The sequence below is a fragment of the Agelaius tricolor genome, unplaced genomic scaffold (assembly GCF_023055355.1).
Source record: "Agelaius tricolor isolate 1412-34295 unplaced genomic scaffold, bAgeTri1.0.p SCAF_6, whole genome shotgun sequence".
Taxonomy (NCBI): Eukaryota; Metazoa; Chordata; class Aves; order Passeriformes; family Icteridae; genus Agelaius; species Agelaius tricolor.
The window spans coordinates 34,288,042-34,312,500 of NW_027269266.1; the positions used below are offsets into that span (position 1 = coordinate 34,288,042).

Consider the following 24,459-nt stretch of genomic DNA (forward strand, 5'->3'; position numbering starts at 1 on the left):
TTAGTGTCAGAATGTTCCTCACATACTCTGTGAAATGTTCTTTAAGTTGCCCTGTTCAACTTCATTGAGTGAATTAAACAAATTATGACAGGTAGAGTTATTATGACACACTTATATAAGGTATAAACTCAAAAAAAAGTACAGAAATACAAACTCACCTTCCCCTGGCTTGTTCAAAAAACTCTGCAAGGGATCAATGCCTATCTCTTGTTCCTCTGTTTGCAAAGGGTGACTGGTTTCAGACACAGAATGATACATACTGGCAGTAGTAAATCCCAACTGATGAGTATTTATCTGGAAGAAAAAAAACAGAGAAACAAACACTTCAGTATTCCTTTAACTATTTTTCAATCACACGAGTCAAGAGCAAAAGTACTTAAAACCTCCCCTTATTTTCCAGGCACATCATCACCATTAGTTGTCTAATTAGCAGAACAATAGTGTTTCCATTTGAACGTTGTAAATGTTGTATTATTTGGAGTCCAAAAGAATCGTTATAGTTCCTACAAATATCACACTGCAAGTAAAAGTCCAAGTGTAGTTTTGAAGACTGTAAAACAGGGCAAGAGCTTCTTTCCATCCTTCTTCTAGTTTTCCCTACTCATCTTTTAGTCTAATTCCAAGGAGAACTGATGCTAGTTCTTGGGCAGATGAAGATTATAGAGCAAAACTGAGGACAGACCATCATCATCATCACTCTTCTGGACCCAAGACTGTTCATCCCAGAAATCTTCCTTTTAACCACTTCTTTTTCAGGAATCATAGGTCAAGTATAACATAACAGCAACAGACACACAAAAAGAGAATGGATTAATACTGACTAGCATGATAGATGAATTTGGTTTTATCAAGATTTATATTAACTTTTGTCTTGGTTCTGGCAAGAATAGGGTTTTGCAGTAGCCTGGAGGTGGCATGGCCAGGACCCAGAGGTTTTTCTATACCATGTCATGTCACTACCAGGGCAGGGAGAAGGAAGTCTTTTCTGGGAAGAAGGTTTTTTTTTTCTGGTCAAGTAGGAGTGGCAGAGGCTGGGTAATGCCACTCTCATCTGGAGGGAGTGGTTTGTTATTATCTGTTGTTAGGGTTTCCACAGTGAGCAAGAATATTTCTTTTCTTGTCTTGTCATCAGTTTCTTTCTTCTCTTGTTGTTAGCATCATTGCTGTTACTGTTCATTTTTCTTACCTCATTGCTGTTTCCAGTAAACTGTTCTCATCTCAACCTGTGATCTGTACCTTTTGTGCCTCCAGTTCTGTCCATCCCAGTGCAGGGAGGAGGGAGGGAAGGGGGGAGTCAGCAAGTGAGCTGTTTGTGCCATGCAATGGTTTCAATGGAAAACTTAACTGGAGAACACCATTCCTAAACCAGGATGGCCTTCTAGAAAGATGATGTTAAGGATGAATTTTAAGAAATGTAATCGACTAGCATTTTAAGAAATGTAATTGACAAAGACATCTTCCAAAAATGAAGGCCAAAAGGGAAGTAATGGCAGAACTAAAACTTTAGGAAGTAGGTGGTGCAGATTCATCATCACAGGCTCCTGAATGGCACTCCCATCACTATCAAGCAACTGAACAAGAACTATGTTAGAAGTTCATTTGAGGAGTGCTGGAAGCTAATACTGGCTGCAACAAATTAGAGGATGCCAATAAGAGGGCGAAAAGCAGGCGATGTTATGATCATGCATAAGAAAGAGAAACGACCTTTCCAGTGCATTAACAGTGCAAGAGTACATTTGTCAAGACTGCATTTTAGTCACTGTACAGCAATTTATTAACTCACAGCACAAAAAAACCTAAGCCAGCTAAATAGGTCTGATTTGCCCAAGCACACTAAGTAGCTACCTACGACTGCCAGATGAGTTTTAAAATATCACTTACTTTAACTGCTTTGTTTACAAGTATCATAACTTTCTAACAGCAACAAAATTATATTTAGAAAAAAATATAAAAAGAGATACTAGAAGAGGTATGCATCTACACTTTCAGGACTGGCGTATTAACAAATTTGAAATCACTTCAATTATGCTTTGTTTTTGGTTCCTAGAAGGTATGGCACTGGCCAGGTAGGCTTTATACCTTCAGTTTACTGTCAATAAATGAAGGGGAACTGGGATCTTTAAGACTTTTTATGGTCTATACCTTCTTAATTTTCCTATTAAGTTATGAGGGAAAAAACTCCTCAAACCCAAAAATCCCAGGATAATTAACTAGTTGGGCCAATATTAGGCAATTACTTGAAACCAGTGTACCCAGGCTGTTTTCAAAAGCATGCTCTCTCAGCTGGATTCCCTGAGGGGTTTATGCTCTATGTGCCCTGGCACTTGTGTTACAGTGGTGATGAAATGATCCCACCATCTCTGACTTCTGTTCAGCTAGTAGGGAATATCTGAAGGTCTTGGGAACAAGGAGGCAGTAACCGAGGGAAGGTAGGACTTATACTTGAGCAGTGGTACAACTTTATGTCAAATTATTACAGTCATAAAGTCATGTGACAAAACACACCACTAAACCACAGAATTGCCTTGAACAATTCTATATGAGGCTCAGCAAAATGTGCTGCGACTGTATGCATACCTCACATGTTTCCTATGTAATTTTAAAATTGTAACAATGAAAACTGCATGAATGGTATCTTGAAGAAAAATATTTACAAACTTGTTAGCTCCTTAAATAATATTTACCTGTAGTCTTATAGCTGAAAAAATATAAAGATATGTTTATAAATACCTGATATTTTAAATAAATAAAAGAAAAAATAATTTATTTAAAGAAAGAAAACAAAACCCCCACCAACTTCACAGAAGTAATTTTTTCCTGCTGGAATTTTAGCTGCTGCTCTTGTTCCTTTTGCTATACAGCTGTAAATATCTTTTTCCTGATCAGTTGATTTTGTCTTCACTAAAATTACAAGCTTTTTCAGACTGTGCTGTTGAAGTTTAACTTTTTATTTTTATGTTCCTTCAGAGATTGCTACACAATCTGCCCAAAGCAGAACCTTGAATGTCTTTCAATCTGAGAACCAGGCACAAAATGACCTTACCAGCCATTATAGTTTTAGCAGCCACCACTTAATTAAGACACAGTATGTTTCAGATTTACACTGTCTTACATCCATAACATGGTATCAATGTAGCCCTAGTAAGTTTGCTCTTCTATGTCCTCTTCTGTATCCACCTTCTTTTTTTTTAAATACTCCCCAAATGCCATACCTTTACAATCTATATGAACCATAATTTACTTTACAGACTGTTAGAGCAGCATTAAACAGCTGAATAGATTTACTTTTGATATCTGCACAGTGATTTAATTGGTTATTTGTGTTTGTTTATGGATACATATGGTTAGAGTTAAAAAAAGTATCACTACCTATTAGTCTTCACTCCTTAGTCCAAGCAATTTTCTTCACAGTTTTATACTGAAGTTCTTTTCTACTCTTCTAACAAAGAGCAAAGGGAACTATTAAACAATTACAATTACACTTGGGATCTTACTCTGAGACAGATTAATTCTTCACAGGTTTGTGGTTGATTTGTAATGGCCTATAACATATTGTTCATATTAAGTAAGATACAATTTAAAACCATTCTCAGTGTGAAACAATAAAAATGTTATAAACCCCTGAAATTCAATTACTGGATTACAAGACTTGATTCTGGCTGGCCCTAACATCTCAGTGAAAGCACCTATTTGTACTTTTTTTTTAACCTCCAAAGTTGAAGGGCTAAGGAACTCAAAACAACAGGCATGCTTCCCACTACTGGGAGTTCAACTATTCTGTAATATACATGAGAAAATAATTAAGACCATGTATGAAACATTTATCTAGTCAAGGAAATTAGCAGAAACATGAATCCACTCATGAGCCCAAGGAAAAGGCAGGCACAGACTCTTTGGCTATTGGCCTTAAGTAACAGGAGGAGCCCTCATGTGCCACCAAGGACAGTGCCACAGGTTTGCTCCCCACTGACCACCACACATGGGCTGAACCCAGTCTGCCTTTCAGTGAAGGCAGCTTGTCAGCACATCTGTTCTCAACAGAGACCAAGAATCCCTCCAGAGACAGCCTTACAGACTGCAATACAGAGCTCCACCATATATTAAAAGGGTTCTGTGGAGGTACCTGCTTACAGCATATCATCTCCTCTCCCACCACTTCCTCCGTATTCCATAGGTGATGGAATACCAACTCGTTTTCATTAGGAAAAACTTAACTGATGTTTACTGACTAACAACAGTTTACTGACTAACAATTTACCTAACTAACAACCTCTTTCTACACAGCAGAGATAAACTACTTGCTGCATTAGACAGTCTGATTTAACATACCCGTTCTAACTCCTTTTCCTCACCTGGCATTTACTCTTAGTGAGTACTTATACTTAATTGGAAGTCGCTTGCTTCTTTTTTAGATGTGAGAAGGTTTATTCACCCAAGACTTTACAAACATTTTGCCTTCCCTATTAGCTACTCTAACACATTATGTGATTTCTACCACCTTTAGCCATAAAGCAGTCTTATATAATCGTGCCTTCATTAGCATTGCCATTCTGCCTGGATACAAACCTGTGAGTTTGGAATGCTTAAAAAAAATTACATTTAAAACATTCAAAACCAAAAACCACTTCTCCAGACTGTCAGTGGCATCAGCCTCAATTGAGCCCTACTTCATCTTCCACTAATATGTATAAGTCAGACCTAGCTAGACAGAGATAACAAGGCAAAGATAAAAGTCTAATTGAGATATGTTTCTATCATTAGCTGTACTGCCAGTGAAGCACCCATCACTTTTGGACTGGAGCTGGGTGAAACATTGCAAAAACATGTACACAGAACTGTACAAGGCAGAAGACTCAGCTGTAATAAGATTATATATGTTATATATTAATAAGATTATATGAATAAATGTTCATATAATAAAATGCTTATAATTGATGTTCATTAAGAAGATGGAAAGTTCAAAATAAAAATAAAAATTGTTGCATTCTTTTAGCAGTAGGACTATTCACTACTACAAAGCGGTAGGATTACCCTCATCTCAAAAATGTATTTCATAAACAAAACATAGCACAGTTCAACATGAATACTGTACCTTATTTCATGTCATAAGACATTCACTAACGTCTTCACTTGCCACAGATACTGAATAAAAGTTTTCAATATTCAAATAAGCAGTTTATGCACTAAAAGCATTGTTTCAGAAATGGTGACTAAATTAGTTCCATCTAAAAAAACTAAATGCACAAAAAATGTTTCCCTTAATCATCACTGTTTAGATGGACCTTGAAAATTTATTTATTCAAAGCACAAAACACACCAAAACATATCAAAATTAACGTTTAAGAAGTGATGAGTGTTGTTACTGTTTGGGCAAAATTAGAAAATATAATCAGTTTCAGCAAGGGTATTTTGAAGGTGTAACTGAGTAGGTGGGACAGAATTAGGCAAAGCTTGTACATAACCCATTTTTCCTCTCTTCCCTTCCCCCCATGGTAAAATGTAAGGAGAGGAACTGCAGCCTTGGGGAGGTACTCAGGATGAGGGCTGAAGAACTGCCCAATTTGCAGCATTTGCTCCACTCTTGCTCTCTGACATCCTCTTACTTATGAACAATCAAGGAACAGAGCAAAACATTTTATGCTTGAAGAAAGGAAAATGAGAACCCACTAAACTCTGAGGACGAAGCTGAACAACATTGCTGAATCTTGGATATGCTAAAAATAAAAATCAGTTTCCATCAGTACCAGCAAAGCTACCGGAATATCACATTTCTGAAAACTACTGAAGCATACCAAGGTATTTAAATAATACTTTGCATTCATTCTATTAGACTGCATCAACCACCTTCTCCAAATTATCTTTGGGCCTTTATTTCATGCCATATCCAAAGTTTACCATTTTAATTACTTAAATTGATGACAAGTAGAGGAAATACTTGTTTAGCTAAGTGATAAATTAGCTGCCCTGTGAAGTCAAATTGATTAAAACGACCTCACTTAAAGCAAGTGTCTGATGTGGTAATGGTCTTATGCATGTTTTGTTAAGTTTGACAGCATCATGTTATGAGGGTTCACAACTCTGCCCCTCATTTGTGGCTTATGAAGTAATCAAGCATGGTAGAACACTGAAGTGAGGATTTTCCAGAATGTGAAAACATTTTAAAGTAGGTAAGAAATTAAATATTAGGAGAATAAACATGCATTGTGTTTATTTAAAGCAAAGAAGCACAGATGTCTTCCAAATCATCTAGAAGCAGTCCCATATCATGGGTTTTCTTGCACTGGCCAAATTAAATTATTCATCCTGAACCAAGAATTAAAAAAAAAAAGAAAAAAAAGAAGAAAAAGCATGCTAACTAGAGGGCTGAGTAGAAGACAGTGCTGAATATGAACTTTGGAAAATGAAGACATGAGGACCATTTGATCTGTTTCAAGCTGGATATTTTGCCAGGACGCTCATTAATAGGTATTTTTGAAAAATCTATTCTTACCTATAATATTCACTGCTTTCTTCTTTGCTCTAGGAGTGAATTTTACTTAGGCCACAGAGACCATCAATCTCACAGCACTGTGATCTTCTGCTCTCCATCACTTGAGCTCTTTACTACCACCATCTCTATTTAAGTACAGAAGATAGTAGTCCCAGTGCCTCCAAGAGAAAAACCGCCAAAAAACTCCACCAACCCAAACAACCCTCCCACACACACAGAGCAGCTCAAAACCAGCTAAGATTCCTACTCAGCCACTTCCACAGGTTGCCACCACCCACTGAAAATACATGCCTAGGGAAGAAGACTTACTAAGTCTGAAGAAAAGTGCACAATTTGACTAACTTTGAATAGGATAAAGCAAGTCTGTCTTCTTTTATAAAATGTATCAGATTATGTATCATTAAAATAGAATGATGCGAACATAAAAAATGGTCTGGCATGGTGGAGCAGATGAACATTAACATCAGCTGGGATCCAGAACAAAACAAACAAGATCATGCCACTGATGGACAGGTCAACAGCCAGTGAGTCTGATGGTCATGAAATGCAATTAATTTTGTCCCATTTAATAACATTTCCTGCATTTTAACTTCTGCCTGTCTGATCTCTAATACAAAAACAGAGTTACATTGGACTTTAAATAAGTTAATTAAGTATTAAAATCAATCATGTGAAAGTCTTAATATTTAATATTGTTAGATTGTATATCAAAGTGGTTTTATTATTTATTTACTCCAAACCTTTCCAGAATACTTCATGTGGCAACAGGGAGTCTGTATCTCACAAGATAAATGCATTTACAATGCCAAATAAATTATATATAAAAGCATTTGTCTTAATACATGTCATTCAATATTAAATATCACCCATTGGTACCACCCTGAAACCCTAATCCATTTTTACCAACCACACATTTGTATTATTCAAATGTTGTCTATTAAATAGTTGTCTCGAGAGCCACAGTAAAGGAATACATACCTAAGAACAATTATCATAGGAGATTTGAAGCACTGTGTACAGTTTTAACCCTACAACTTTCATGTCTTACCAGTACTTAAACATGCAAAGTCTAAATTCAGTAGTGAATTAAAATGTCAGGGATAGAAACAACACAAATAGCCTGGGACCATGACAATGTATTCTCTTGGTATTTCATATGATAGTTGAAAAAAAAAAAAAAACCAGACAAAAACCTTTTTCTTAAATAAAAACTTAAAATTCTAATAATTTCAAAGACAGCTACGCACTTGTTATAATCAGGGAACAAGTTCATGCATTTGCTGGTTTTCAGTTTTCTTGAGGTTATGTGATTTTGCAAGAAACACTAGTTTGACTAAGGAAGAAAAACTTGAATAATGCAGAGAGGATCAAAATCCTTATGTCATGTTTGCTAATAAGTTTTATAGCCACAGCCCCCTCTCATCCCAATCAACAATTTTTCCCAAGATGTAATGCTCTGAACAGTATAATCTGACATTTATGGCTAAACAACTTCTGTCTTCTGCACTGAAAATGGTGACAATGAAAGTATAAAGGGCATCAACCATCTTAAATACCCAATTCTATAGTTTTATGTTCAGACGGTCTCACAAAAAAAAAAAAACAAACAAAAAAAAGCAAGAACAAAAATAAAACAAAACAACAAAAAAGACAAAATAGCAAGCCAAAGCAAGCCTTGATTTTGCAGTTTGAATTTCCAAAAAAACAAAAAAACCCCACAAATCCCACAGCCTTAACACAGAACTATAGCTATTCTTAATGAAAAACTATGTGACACATCCACAGTGAGGCTGTTAAGAGAACACAACTTTGATCTAACATTGACTGCAAGAAGGAAATACCAGCAAACCAAAAAAAGATCCAAAGTCAACAGCTAAATGTAGCCTGTGCCCTGAACATTCCTCCACCCACAAAAGCTACGTTTAGCACCAGATGTGAAAACGTTATGTTGATGCATTTTCACATTTCTTCCTTTCAACTTAAGTCTCCAATAAAGGCTCCTCGTAGGCAGAACAGTTGATAAAAATGAGATGTGTAAACCCCTTCCCATTGTCTGACATGGCTAAGGCCTGAGCTGAAATATTGTATCCATCTTTAGTCAGATAGCACAGGACAAGGACCAGTTGCTGCAGTCCAGAGAGAAGCAAGTAGACCTATGAAGCGCATAAATAATATAACCTATGACATAAAAGTGAAAGAAACAATGTTTTGCCTTAGTGAAGGTGAAAGAGAAGAAGGATTAATGCCATAAGAGTTCAAATCAACACATCATTCAACTAAAAATCTACTCCCTTTTCTTAGAGTCATCTAGAGGTGGTAAAAACCCTATTCATATTAAAAAGACTCAAACAAACTCATAAATGAAAGAAATACTTTGTTTTATTTTAGAATATAATTTATCTACCTGGTTACAAAACAGTTCAACATAATTTAAATTAAACCTTTGTTCTTCCAAATATGGTTAGGTTTACTGCTGTTTATGGTATGCTTTTAAGTATTTAAGAGTTTTGCTTTCAGAAACACACAGGCCCCATGCTATGCTACACACTTTATGTTTTAGTAATACAAATGTAACTCAAAGGGCCAAAGAACGTCAAGACTGAAAGAAATCATCAAAACAGTGAACTGGAAAAAATGGCAGCTTAGCCTGCAGCCTTACCCAAAATGATAGTAACTAACTTAGACACTAAAAGTGTATTCAATGAAGTAAGTTTCTAGAATATCACAGCTTTAAAGCAGTAAGCAATTAATCTTGGATTCAGCCTTTATTCTTTCACTATTTTTAGAAAACAGTTTCCTACAGGGGTTGACAGAATTTTTATAGAAACACCAGCATGGTTATGCACGCACAGAAGCATTTACATCAAATCTTTCTCTTCTAGTTTTCTCTTCTAGATATGCAGATGCTAAAGCAGCATGGTATCATGCTGAGGTACAAAGAAAGTTGGTGGAAACCTCATTTGCTAAAGAATATGAGAATTTCATAGGCACCTCAAAGGAGCAGAGAGAGGCTGAATTTGTTTTGTACCATACAATGAAGTTTCTATATAACATGAAGACCCACAACCCATGTTCGCCTACGTAATCCAGTCCTGATGAGTGAATTCAAATCAGACTTACACAGGAAAACCTGAAATCTGATTCTGCTGCAGTGCAATGACTGCAGACTGCAAGGATTTTCCACTACTTCTGCCGATAGGAGTAGTAGTTACTTATGTTTAAAAGTCATACTCAAAGGAAAAAAGGCTCAAAGTAGGGCTACTCCTGGTAAAAAAACTATGCTGAATCTTCTTCCTTTGGTTGCTCCCTTTCATACCCAAGGGCTCAGTCTGTGTAAGGCACAGTATTTCTGCCATGTACTGCCTGCTCACGTTGCTTCTTTTCAGCCTTGCCACACCAGCAGTAACAAAACCAGGATGCATTGGAGCCCCTCTAGAAGCTCAATATTTGTGTACTATGCTTATTCATACCTAGGATGTAGTGAGTTTCAAACAGCAGTATCTAAATGAAAGGAAATAAAATAAAATACGTCAAGCAAAGGAAACCTCTTAGACTTGTAAACATAAGCTATGGATGAAACCTGATAACTTTGCATGAAGATATTATATCAAGATACCACTTCTGCTATGAGTAACACTTTACTCAGGGTTTTTGTGGCAGGAACATATCACTGTATTCCATGCTACTAAAAAAGATGACAGGACAGGTTCTTCCTCTCACAGAAAGTTCACTCTGCTGCTCAATACATCCTGATGCACCACTTTTGTTTCTGGTCATCAGGAACTCTTACTACTAATTCCTACCAAGGTTCATAATATTATAAATGGGAGAAAATTATAGTGCAATAATGCTCCTTCTTTAATTATTTGATCTCTTAATACAGTGCTATCTGTTACAACTTATATTCCTCTCTCTTCCTACTCTCATATTTTTCATTAAAAATTTTGAGCAGCTGGATGAAATGTTCTTTGCTTTCCTGTACATGCTCATCAAACTCCCAAGGGAGTAAGTGGTCTTGCTGAAGTCTTCAGACACAGAGAAGCCAGTCTGATCAAACCCCTGTAGCATACTGATTTCTATAATGCACTGCTACTTAGAGGCATTTATTCCTCCTAAAAAATTTTCTGGGCAGTACCTGCTGCTTGCCAGAGCATGTAAAACACAGGCACAGAAGTCCCCAGTGCAAGCAGCAAGGTACATCAAGCACACTGCCTGTGCCACCTCAAAACCTGAAACAGATGAAGCTCTTAAACAGCAAGCAGGAAACCAGTATTTTGCAAGGTTATATAGGAGCAGAAATCTGGCTATTAAAAAGGTATTTAATTTTGCAGAACTTTACCTTCAATTTATAGTAACAATAAGAATTCGTAAAATAAATTAATCCAGAAATACAGATAAAATACACTGTTAAAAGGGGGGAAATATGTGACTTGCAATTAAAAGGGTTTCTTGGTTTGGCAGTAAATTTGTCACCAACTACTTCTATTTTCTTTACCTTAAGTCCTGGGTTGATTTTGGTTTAGAAGTGTGTTGGGTCAGCATATACTGCCCAGCACGAAACAAAAGCCTGGTTTTGCAGGACACTGGTGGACAACGCATAAGTAGCAGAACAAGACCTTAAGTCTTCGTGACTAAGAAATCCATTGCCCTGAGATTTATATATACTCCTCTGCTCTGGGAAATGAGAGCAGAACAGCAGGCAGATTCTCTAAAGCTTTTTGATTTTTATTAGATAATACAGTAGATTGATGGCTCCTAAATAAGTTAAGCTTTGTTGAGTGCTCTCTCTAATTCAGCAACCACTATGACATGACTGAATCTCCCAGTGTTCTCTAAATACCAAGTTTTGTTGTATATAATCAGCAAAAAGAACTGGAATTCCCTCAAAACAGTAAATAGATTTGAAGAATTGTATTGGAACAACAGCTGTCATTATACCTCACAGAAAGCTGACAACAGCTTTGAGGCTAAGCTTTTAAGCCCATTTTATTAAAAAAAATATAACTGATGTAAACAAGTTATGGTTAGAAACCTCCTTGATTAAATTTTTCTTGTTTTTAAAAAGCCTTTTAAGACAGTTTCCTTGTCTGTGCTAGACAGACCAGTATGACTTTTTAAGAGTATTTAAGGTAAATATCCCAATATCTGAATCATGAAAGCATTCTGAATGCTTTGTCTCCTGGACAAAATAGCTGTTTTCACATTCTTCTTTCCAAATATTTTTATTTTCTTTTTCTGTCCTTTTGACCAAATTTATTTGTTTCTCTCTTGCTCAACACACAGAAGACCATTTTGCAAAAAGTCAGCTTTCAGATTTCTTTTTCCTGATATAGACTGTATGATCTCAACCTGGCCACAAGCAAAAGCCTAGAAAAAATGTTATTTTTGCTATGTTGTTGCATTTCTGCTAATAGATAGAGAAGTGCCCTAGTTGAGGCAGAGAAGTGACCTAACAGTAGCCAGGCTCTGGACCACTCAGCGCATTAAGAAGAATGGAATCGGAATTTTGAACTGCATCCAAAAGTAAATGGAAAGAAACCAAGCATATAGAATACAGGTGTGATCTGTTCTCACTTTTGTTTCTTACTTAATAGCAAGGCTGTGCATCTTGGGGCACCTAAAATTAGTAGTTGCTTTTGAAATTCTGGTCATGCATTATTCATCTTTTTCTCCTAAAAGGAAGACAGAAGATGGCAGTAGCAGGTGTTCCTTGCTTCCTGATGGAAAAGGAGGAAGAACTTGACCAAGGGGATAGATCTTTCTTCAAAAGAGGGGTAGCAGACAAAGATTGCCTAGCTGAGATGACTATTCTGTCAAACACATATCACAATTCCACCTGTTGCCAAGAAGGCTTGAAGGCAGCAGATCCTCTGCCTACTCATCCAAACTCTTGTGTTTTGGAAGTTCCTGTTCTTTACTGTGGAAGAAAAAGGGAAATCCTGTTCTGTTTTAGCAGCCACACTTATGAGCAAACTACTGAATACAACAAATCTAGATAACTAATATTAATTATTCATCAGTTTTGGTTTAGAGGTTTTGACAGCATCTGATCAGAAATGAAAGTCAAAACACAAGGATAATTGAAATAAAATTATTTAGAAAAGCAGGAAATCACTCCTTTACTATGCCACTGCAAGTCAGCTTGCTTTCTCTCAAAGAACCCCGCATAAGACTCCCTTCACCCATTCAAAAAACCGAACACAAGTATTTTTAACATTAACATTTATTTCTAACAAATGCATCTCGTATATCTGTGTGAAGTTAGTCTGTTGGAAAGATTATATCCTTGCCTCCTTCAAATGGAAGATTGACTGTGTATTCAGTGTAGCTCTCTCACTGCACTGATGTCAGAAACACTAATGAAGAAAGAGGAGTCACCTTCCAAAGATATATACACAGCCTGCTGTATAAAACATAACACAGGTGACAAAAGAATATTTTAACTAAAACCGTTTGCATTCTCAAAGCCTCAGTAGGAATGACCATGAGAGATCTGCAGGAAGGAGCATGATTTTCACTTTCTTGGATTGTTTTTTCATGACTGAAGCATCATTTGACCACTGAGCTCCCCAGTTCACAGATAAAATGCTTTAGACCTTATGACACCCTAACTCTACATGTTAAACTTTTAGACCTATTATTTCCAAGAAATGGCTACTTTCATGGATATGTGCCATGCTGTCAAACCACTTCTTCTGATTCATAGTATTCATGATCTTTAAGAGAGCATCTGAAACATCTACACTGATTTTCCTTCCCACTTGTCTTGGTGCAACAGATGTGTGAATACTTCTTAAACTTTAATACAGCAATTATTTAATTTCATACCAGTTTCCTGAATAAAAGGCACACACAGTCTGCAATAACCATCCCAGGACTTACTCCTGCATGTCACTCCTGTATGACTTAAAATCAATTTACTCATTTTTATTCTAGTTTAAATTTAGATAGTCCATCATGAAACAGCCCAGAACTTTTAGCCTAACCCAGGTCCTCTTTATGCCATATGTGTATGCAATCTACTACATCAATCAAAACGACTCACAGTTCAGATGATGTGTACACAAATAAATGTACTTTACCTAGAGGTCAAAATGATTTCTGTAAGAGCACAGAATATTCTCTTGTTTTTAGCTACCTCCCACAACCATGAAGTATAAAAATTTAACAAGCTGCAAAATAACAAACTGAGCACCATACATCGAGTTTCTTTAGTGTCACGCTAGGAATGCTATAATTATAATCAAGAATACACTTCACTTTTAACTCTGTTTTTACTGTATCTTTCTACCTTGTGGCCTGTGGTGGCCTATGCCAGTTTTTTAAAAAATATGGTTAGGGGGGAGGAAAGGGTAAAAAAACCAAAAATCAACTCAACTTTAAAAAAATCAATTCTGCTACTCAGAGATCATATGTGCAGGAACTGAGGTGTGGATCTTGGCTTTTTAAGATAGTGCTTATATGTTTTGCCCTTACTCCTGTCTCAGTTTTTGCAACCACATAATCCTGTCTGGGGTGATCATCATGACAGCAGATAAATTAGGAATTCACTACCATTAAGTATGAATTGTTTCTTAACAAGGCTACAAGTCATCATAGCTCTTAGTTGACGGAACTGAAAATCTTTCAAACTTGCAGTACAATAGGCAGGATTTTAAAAAAGTGTTTTAGAAATGCTAAAAAAATAAGACAGGCTGAAATGTATACATATCAATTCACTGGATACATGAAGAGAAAGCTGCCACACAAATGCACTGAAAAAGGCAGAAATATTTCTCTAAACATGGTAGGAAAAACACATTGCTGAAATGTTGATGATCCACTTTTATGGTTATTTTTATCTGGACAGCAAACTTCTTTCTTTCATAGACATTGAACAATATCACATCCAATGAGCACAGAGGTTTTCTAAAAAAGCCATGATTTATTCTTTGTTCAATTTGACTAATAAACCTATACAACAGAAATAAAAAAGGAATGGACATGTTATACACCTGACAATTCAATTAAATTACTGTCTCATATAAGCACGTGGAAAATAGTTTCTGAACTTGTCATGAGAAAGTGGAGAGGTTGAATCCAGGCTACCCTGAAACTCCCGTGCATTTGATCAGCTTGGACAGCCAACCTCAGTGCTCTGATGTCCATGTGCAAGGGCCACTGCCCTAGGTTCATGAGGAGCCCTTACCCTGAGACATTTTAATTTTGTTTGCTTATCTAAATCCCCTATGTAACTATTTCAGGAACCTTTTTGTATTTCAGTACTATGCATATTTCTGGTAGAGATTTGGGGATGTAATTTAAATATGCTGTATGTTATTGTGACTCATAGGTATTCAATTAGCAAAGGAGACAGCCGCACTTGTCCACCTCACATTAATCTCTGGAAAATAATTTATATATACCACTTGCTGTGTAATGACTTACTGAAATAAGCAAATAAAATATTCAAAGGGCCTTCACTGATTTTATGACAATGAAATCCATAGCTATGATATTCCAAACAACCCTAATTTTTATTTTCTTAAGTGTATTCATGTACAGTGAAACAGGAAAGTATAATCTAACTTTCTTTACAAGAAAACAGGATCTGAGTTGGAAGCCTAAATGTCAGCCCTGAACATTATAAAATTATACAGAATAAGGAGGAAACAGGGCTGATAGTGCATATAAATATGACAGTGTATTAGGCTGCATTTAATTACCAGTTCAAACAACAACCTGATCTAACCTTTGACAAGTAAAATAAATGTTCTGAATAATTTAACCAAAGCAAACATTTGCTGTTAAATGCTGGCTAATTATAGTAAGAGTTGTACTGAGAGGGGAAAAAAACCCAAAAGAGATGGTAATTTATACACTTCTCCTGCAATTGCTACTGCAAAAGCTATTCCTTGAAACCCTTGAATTTTTTTTTCCATGCGGGATAGCTATTAAGTATCTACTTCTAGCAAAAAGAAAAATCTGTCTGTATTTAAAGGAAGAAGCAGCACAGGAAAATAAGAAATATTCCAAATACAGAAAGTAAAGTAACATTAGTTTCAAGAATATCCATCTTTTCTGTGGGTGGCTTTGTGATATGAAAGGTCTGTGTTTGAAATGTCCTAGCATTAGCACAATGAAAGATAAGAAAGGGCAGAATAATGATTAAGTCTTTTTCAAAGTGTCAGTGAAAAATCACACAAGAGCCTCATTATAGGATATGGGAGCACAGTTCAGTCATGACCACTGCCCACTGCACTTCTGAGAAGAGTAATAAAGAAATCTAAATTCTTTTTTTTTACATAAATATAACACAGAGGTTCTTTAAAAACAACTCCACCCAAAACATGTAATGATGAAATAATTCCACCACTGTGACTTTTATTTATTACTATAGCCAGATATATTATCCCTGTGAAACACTGAGCTTGTTTCAAAAAGAACCTAAATATCTCAGAAAAACAAGCATTTAAAAGTCAGCATGCTTTGAATATCAGAGCATCAAAACCCAAGAAATAGAAACCAATAGGAAAAAAAAGCATATATGCTTTCCAGTTGTAGGCTATTTATAAAGAAATTAATGGGTTTTGCTATCTTTGGGCCAGGAGTTTCACTTATTTATGTGATCTAAAGTTATCAGGAGCATCAGCTGTCTATCTCCATGCACAATAACTATGATTCAGAAGAATCAGAAGACCATGAAAATTTCACAGACAAGCAATGTATAGTAAACGAAAGAAGCCTATAAATCCCTAATCTTGAATATATATTAATATTTGAAGGCTTTATATAATCTGCAAAGTAAAAAGTGAAAACCATTAAAAATATTAAAACTGACTCTAAGTATGCTCCCCTCTTTCCCAAAAGTAATTTGTGTGCATATAAGTTCTGGCCACCAGTTTCTAAGAGAAACATATTATTTTTAAGTTACCTTTTATATTTTCATAAATATTTAAACTCTCCCTGAAATTTTAAATATGTTTATAGAGACACAGATGCTAACACTCTTAGCCTCTTACATTGAAAAAATATGAATTAAACTGTTTCTTGCACCCTATAAGAGAAACAATTTTTAAAAGAAACAAATAATAAATTAATAAAAAAAAATTACCAAAAATTGTTCACTTGATAATCAGTCAGGTGAAGTCATGAAATTGAAGTGCATTTTCTAGCTTACAGTGTAAAATGAATATTAGATAATCGAGTTTGAAGGTCATTACTATTCTTGCTCTAGTTCAGGACAAAGTCCTTAAGCAAAACAAAGTAGTAAAAGCTTGACAAGATCCATGCCTGACACTGGAGAAATCCAAGTACAGAAATAATTTTACACTGTGTCCACTGCTTCATGTCAAATGGACAGCAATATGCACTGTTTTTTCTTATGCTGAGGCATTCATAAAAACATACTCAGCTGTATTTGGACAGGACAGAAGGAAATCTGAGGCAGTCATTGGTAAATGCAATGAATCAACTCTTCACTGTTATTGCACTGCACATAAAACTCTGGTATTTAAGCACAAAACTGGAACAGACCTTCTCTAGAGTTGTTATATTTGTGCTCTGCACTTGAAATGTTACCAGGTCAGTAAGGTAAACTCCACTAATAGGAGATATCTTTACCTTTTTGTGAATTAAAACGGAGCAAGAAATAAAAGTAGCCACTCAGTACTAAAATTTTATCTTCTCAAAAATACTTGTATTTTAGATAAAAAATTAAATCAACAAAACCATCCAGGTCATAGGTTGTGAGGGCTGATGGGAAGATAAAAGTACAGTAATTTATATTTAAATAATTAAATCTGATAAAAACACTGGTAGAGGTGCTAGTGTACTAAAATGCTGATAGTTTAAAAAAACCCAAGAAAACTCTCTCTGACATAGCTGCAAGGAATACACACTGTTACTGAATATCATTTTAGGTTTGCCCTGACATAGCAGGTGGTGCATCTGGAAGGGTGATTATAAAAGAATAATTTGGATACAGATGTACAGGTACTTCAGTGTAAACTCAGTAATACTTTACCCAGTATGGCACACCTTGGAGGACAATTCATCCAAGTCCAAAACAAACATCTCCAACTGGACACTAAAGGAGAAGAGAATTTCTTGATACTGAAACTATTCAAGCCTCTCCCCTGACTTTATGCACCTAATTTTAACACTCAAAACTACAAGAAGTAAAGACTGAGTTAGTCCTTCAGATCCATACTTTTGGGCAATAGGTTACAGAGAAATCAGAAATAGCAATAAAATAAAAAGTGGAATGGATTTCTGACCAACAGAAGTCATAGCAGAGCTATTACTGTGGAGTTCTTTTTGAACTACTCCAACATTTCACCCTAGTAGTCTGTTGTTATAAGTAACAATTACTTTAGTCTGTACTGGAATTTTCCTGCATATTTCAGTTTGCATGTACTTGTAAGGTCTTCCTAAAGAGAATTCACTTTTGTGTAGAATGGCTTTATGATGTGGATTAGCTTCCACAAGGGATCTAAATTGACAATAATGAATTCATTTTATATAGTAAGCTAGACTTAAATGAGAAGTGAAAGGCCAGTGCCAACAGAGTTCAGTGATCAGCCACTGTTGTTCTCTCTATAATTCACTGGTTGCCTTTAATAATTACAGCATTGCCTTGATAATCTGTAGCTGAAGCACACTGGAAGGAAAAGAAGAGAGAATGCTTCTTGTGTTAATAGGAGAATTGATTTTTTAAAAAAATCTAAATGCAGACCCACATAAACTGCAAACAGAGTATTTATAACGAACATCTAAGAACACTGACACTGGTTTAAACTAAAATTAATTTATATCACTCAAATCCGGAAAAACATAATTTCAAGCCTTGATCTTATTAGGATACTTAATGTAATCTTATTAGGATGTGAGCTTCTATATATCAAAGCGTTTTATACATTGCAAATATATTTTAAAGAGCTCCAGTAAACAATAGTGAACAATTCACTACTGATCTCCAAACCTAGTTTCACAGGGGCAGATTATTGGATCTGCAGCTAATACAGCAGTGGAGGAGGCAATGCCTTCACACAGATGATATTGCTGCTCTACAGAGCCGGCTGTCACATGAGTGCTAAGTAAGTTTCCAGGACTTTCTCATCTCTTAACTGCTTGAGATTTAGCACTGAGCAGCATGCTTTCCAAAAGGACAGAGTACCTACAGCTTCAGCGGAAGCAAATGAGGATCATAGATGCTTAAAATTTCAGAAAATCAGGCCTGGTGCCATATACAAGGAAAACGCTGCCAGAAATGTCACTCACAGAATCCATGCCTGCCACTCCACAGGGATTCATATATGCTTAATGATGGCTAGCAAGTACAGAGAGCAGACCTAGCTAAGGAAAAACAACAGAAAACCAGGCAGCAGGCAAGCGATGAGCACTCTGTCTGCACTTGTATCCCCACTGGCAAAGTAAAAGTAAAATGGTTAAGAAACCGGTAAGACTGATGCCAAAATCTAAAATGTTTCTAAGGACTGCAGCAGACCTCAAAAGACAGTTTTTAATTTCATTTGAAACAGTTTCAATACTTCAACATTAATGTATGCACATATATATTAATGAAGCAGACATGTTAATCCCCCCGATGTCGATGTCTGTGAAGCATCTTAGCTCTTCCTTCCTTCAGCAGCAGCCGTGTGTAAGTAACATACTGTGGCAACATATGAATAGTTCATAGCTCCAGCAACAAATGAATGAATGAACGGTGACCTAAACACAAGCAGCCATTAAGGTTTCTGTTTCTTTACCCATCAGCTATTGCATATACTCCCAGCAAACAAGTGTGTTTTTCTGACATGCACACTTGTCTGTTAATAAGTTAAAGAACTATTTCAGTCAAGAATCTTTATGTTTTTCCCTTACACGCTTCGTTTCTTGCTACATGCATTGGAGTTTTCCTCTATTAGAGACGCTTGTGACAAGCCAAAGAAATGGAGGCGATGCTGCCAGGGACCAATGTAAAGGATGCTACAGTGCTCTGCAGGAGCAGAAAGGGTCTGCCATTGCTTCCCTGCACTTGGAAAGATTACACACAAGCTTTGTGAAAAGCATCACAAAAGCTTCCAGTTAGCAGCACTCCTGTTTGATTTTAGTGTGCACTTATGCATCCCATACAAGACTTTAATGTACTAAACAAACTATGAGGCAAGATAAAAAGAAAGAAAAAAATTCTAACATTTTAAATGGTATCAGGTATGAAATAATTCCAAGGTGGTAGGGCTTTTTCCCTTTTCTTTTTTTCATTTTTTTTTCTGACGAGTGTATGTTGTTATTTAGTTTGATTAACTAAATAACAACACATCCTTTTTGGTTTTGTTTTTTGGGGTTTTTTTTCTATTTTGACTTGGATTTTTTTATGTTTAATACAAGAAGAATAGACGACCAAAAACCGAAGAGCATACCTGTCTTTTTCAAGGTTCAGCTCAAAACAATTCTAGTAATAACCTAGTGAATATTATCAATACAGTGGGTTCAGAGATAAATTACACTATATTTAACACCAGTGAAACTAAATTCCAGTTGCAGAATCTCCAGCAGGCATCATCTATAAGGACAAACACTGGCCTTTAAGGGACCAGCAGATAAAATTATAAGTGAAAGTAGTTCACAAAAATACTTTTCCAATTTTAAATGGAACAACTGACACAAATTTACCCATCAATGAAAGCTTCACAAAAATCCATTTTTCAAATCTTTTATCTCAGTTAAAAAACGGAATTCATTTTTCCTGTTATCTACAATATATGGTTCAAAACTCTCAGCCCATGCAAGTCTTGCAAAAAATAATCTTTGCAAAAATAAGCTCGATGAATTCAGACAACCAAGGCCAATGAAAAGAAACAGATCCTGTGAAAGGCTAGTCCATTAAATGAGCACTACTCTGATGGATTTGTCTTTGTAGAAAGTAGAGAAACACAGAAGGAACACTATCTGCTTGTGATAAACAGATTTTTTTTCTTTTCTGTATTAAGCTTTTTATATACAACAGTGGAGTTTTATTTTGTTCCTTTTCAATCAAATAATTAATTTGAATAGTTGGTCAAAGGAACTAAAAGTCTCCTAGAGTGCAAAGTGGATGACTGGCTCCTTTATTCTTGAAGGTTGCATCAGGCTGCCTTCTAATTTTTAAAGCCAAAATTTCTAGGGAATCTGTATTCAATAACTAGTGCTTAAAACTTTAATTCCTTGAACAGTGTGTGTGTGTGTGTGGGTGCTACAGAAATGACCAGTCCTAATCATTCAATACTGAGATTAGCTCTTCCCCTTCCACCATCAACCCTGAACCATATATCAAGTACGTAATTTTGTTTTAAAAAAGCACTTCAGTTTACATGATCCCAGTTTTCTCCAGCTCTCTCACTATGTTCTTAGACTGACAAGGTATGACTTTTCAAACTTCTTCTTGCTCCCATTCTTTAAGTAGTCAGAAATACGCATGTATGTGGGTATGAGGTGTGTTAATGCAACATATGTATTACTACATAGGTAAAATACTACCTTTGCTGGATAAATGATGCTACTCCTTTTACTACAAGATAATTTCAACGTAAGTGACCACAAGAAAAGAAGAGGTTGCAAGATATTATCTGTCAGAACATAATGTCTTTCACAAATGAAGAAAATAATTACCAGAAACCACTTGTTATGAGCAATAATTTCATTTTCCTGAAGTGAAGCCCTACAGCATTCAGCAGACCGAAAAGTAAAATGGCTTCCAAAAAAGTAACGTGGGTGAAAACAGAATTTGTTCTCAGTGTCAGTGGCAAACGTATACAAAATGGTAAAATGAAAACTTTATTTTAAAATGTAGGTGACACAGATTTGTCTGAGATGAGAGGTATGACTGGGCAAAGAAAAGGTTAGCTGATCAGATTGACACAACCAGAAAGATTTGGAAACTGCGGATTCCGCAGGTCCCTACTGCTGCCTTACCCAGAGCATGGGGAGGGATTATATTGATGTAGGAAGAAATTTGGAGAAGTCCTGGACACAGTGTGAGTTAGACTAAAGCCATAATAGAAGGTGGACTTCTCCACTGTGTGTAATTCAAGAGTTGCTCTGCAGCATCATTTTCTAGATGCTTGGAACCAAACTTCCAGTTTTGCTGCAGATTTACAAGGCATTAAGTCAGCCTTAGGCTCCCTCCCTCTCCTCTCTTTTCCTTCTCCTCCCTAAATACTAATTTCACCTTTATTCTTGAAAACTATTTACATTACAAATTAAAAATTATGTGACTGAGATTATAGGAAAGCCACCAATTCAAATTTTAACTGTCATGAATAATGATCTATTTTGGATTCTTCTCATTTTAGGACTACCTTGTATATATTCATATATTTCTTTTCAACCAGAGGTAAGAGGTTGCATGGACATTGACAGACTATTGAAGGAGAAGAGGTTCTTTGATGATAAGCCAACATAGCCCTAGGTCAGTTTTGGGCATTATTTGGCAAGCATTAATGTATTGGGAAAGCAATTTTTCAAGGTTCAAATGCACAAAGTTGCATTTGCAGTGTGTATTATACAGCTATTAAAAAGTAGCATTAACATAAGACTGAATACATCTTGTCCATGTAATTATCTACTCAATTCAATATGCCCACAGAACATTTACACACCACTAAAAATATATAAATATATAAACTCCAGTAAGAAAAATCTCTACTGTACCACTCCCTTGGGTAAGTTATGCTCCCCATTCTTTCTTGGAACCATATCCAGGAGTATTATTCAAAAACATAACTAATCAAGCCTGGGACTCCTACATTAATATCTACAAAAATTATGAAAAAGCAATCAGAAATTTCATGGGCAGTATATATACCTATTAATGTGATCTGTTTTATTAGGTCCCAGTGAAAACATCTTATTAGTTCAACAATTAAATGATTCAGAAACCATCCACACTATTTTTGCCTTTTAGCAGTTCCAATCAGTAGCAGATCTAGGTGTAATCAACAGCAGCAGGGGGCTCTAGGAAGCAAAACAAAACAAAAACAGTAGGGATCTTTACTAGTTTACAGTAATTTGTACAAGGAGATGTTAAATGTTACTGCAAGTTAGCCCAAGATATGGGAAAGCTACAGGAAAATTCCCTACTATGTACAACTACTATTTCAACACAGCAATATCAATATAATAAGCTTTTTAAAAAAACTGAGTATTTAAAGTTTACCGAATTTCCTTTCAGATCTAGAACTTCTTTATCTCTTTTTTGCCCCCTCCATTTTACATTTTCTGTAACAAGATCAATATTTGGGTTACCATGTATTCAGAATACATGGATGTCACCCCTTAAATTTGTGAGTGGGTTGCACGAGTGATATAAAGTCCCTTTTCTGTAGGAGTTGAGCACATGGTCTAAACAGCACTTTTAGCCCCTGCTATGCATGGTAGCGAAACTATATTTCCCATATGTTAGTGCTGACAGGCTGACTGATATAAATTCAACTCAAAGAAACTTACATACAAGTTATTTTTATGCTTTTTAATCCTTTTCCTCTATTAACAGTGTCCCAGATATAAGAGAAGAATACATTAAAGAGAAATTGATAAGTGGTGCAATAATTTATGCACCCTTTGAGTGCTAGGACATCTGCATAAAACGAGGCCATCGCCTTTTTGATGTCAAGGATCTTGGGATAGTTCCAAATTGTAAGTATTTAAATCCTAAGCTCTTAAATTCCCATTGATTTTTATCACAAGCGTGAAGAGATAAGCATGCATCTATCTTTTTGAATCTGCCCTTGTTAACATCTCTGAAAAAAATGTATCTAGCCACAGCCACGCAGCACTCCTAAAGGACAAACAGGGAACATCTTACAGTGAAAGCCCACGTTGCCACATCTGTAACATTCCTCCTAATTCACAGCAACTTTGCATAGAAAGAGCAATTGCACTTTTGGACTGAGGCACAGGCAGAGACACAGCAATGACACACTCTCACCACCCCATCTCCTCTGCAGAACCAGAGAAGTTCTGATATTCCCCTTTTTGCCCCCTCCATTTTACATTTTCTGTAAGACCAATGTTTGTGCTAACATATATTCAGAATCTTCTCTATCCGGCACTCTACGGGATGCTTTCTTTGTGGCCAGGTAAAGACACACATAGATATTCAAAGTTCTTTGCAGATGACTGTCTCAATGACCACAAAAAGAGCATCAGAAAGCCTTACACTTCTTACACTTGCTTGAGCCTCTTGAAGAGCAGAAGGTCAAAATTATAAACATAATCAGATTAAATACTTACCATATGGATAACTGTATTCTTTTCAACATTGTAATACACTTTGCAGCCAAGCCTACAGCTCTAGCACACAGCTTTACCAGAAACATGAGAGCAGAACATGCTGGGGTCAAGCCACGATGAAAAAGCACCAAGTGGAATCCCTGCCAAACTTTTGCAGAGTGCACTAACTCTCTCCCAGAAGCTGCCAGCAGGGGATAAAATATCTCCCACCTGTCCTCAAAAGAGGATATTTTCCAAAGAAACTATATATTTACGGAAAAGGCACCTGCTGAACTAGATAAGAGGCTGTTATAGAAGTGCAGTAAATTCTGGGATCAAAATGCAACTTCCTTCCACGGGTGTAAAGAGTAGTGGCTGTAGAGGGGTGAAGAGAGGGACATTTCACCAAATGCTAGGGAAGAACAGGGAACTGTCAGGGACTGGTGGCACAGCTTGCTACTGTTGCTGCTCACTGGTGATAAATTCAGGTGAGGTAAAACAATGTGAGGTAAATAGCCTCACTAACTCAATTCTTCACCTTGCTATCTCCCAGACTATCTCGTTCAAAGCTCCTCAGAGAAGCTTTTAAGGGAAAGACTTCAGACACATATATTAAGGATAGTGAGCTTGACCATTATCAATAAAATAATTTAATGTAAGAACAGTTTAAATGTAGTTAAAGCTAAAGAAAAGATTCAAAGCTAGGCCACAGATGCTCCATCATAACCAGGCCACAG

General features: G+C 36.2%; 1 protein-coding gene across 7 annotated transcripts in view; it reads right to left on the reverse strand.

Annotated features, from left to right (window-relative positions):
* Nucleotides 1-24,459, reverse strand: part of TBC1D5 (TBC1 domain family member 5) — a 318,058-nt gene that overhangs the window by 185,327 nt on the left and 108,272 nt on the right. For all 7 annotated transcript variants that reach the window (XM_071429303.1, XM_071429304.1, XM_071429307.1 and 4 more), the window contains one exon: nt 159-294. In XM_071429303.1, coding sequence (XP_071285404.1) covers nt 159-258 — 100 coding nt within the window. In that variant the 5' untranslated portion in view covers nt 259-294. The remainder of the gene's footprint in view (nt 1-158; nt 295-24,459) is intronic.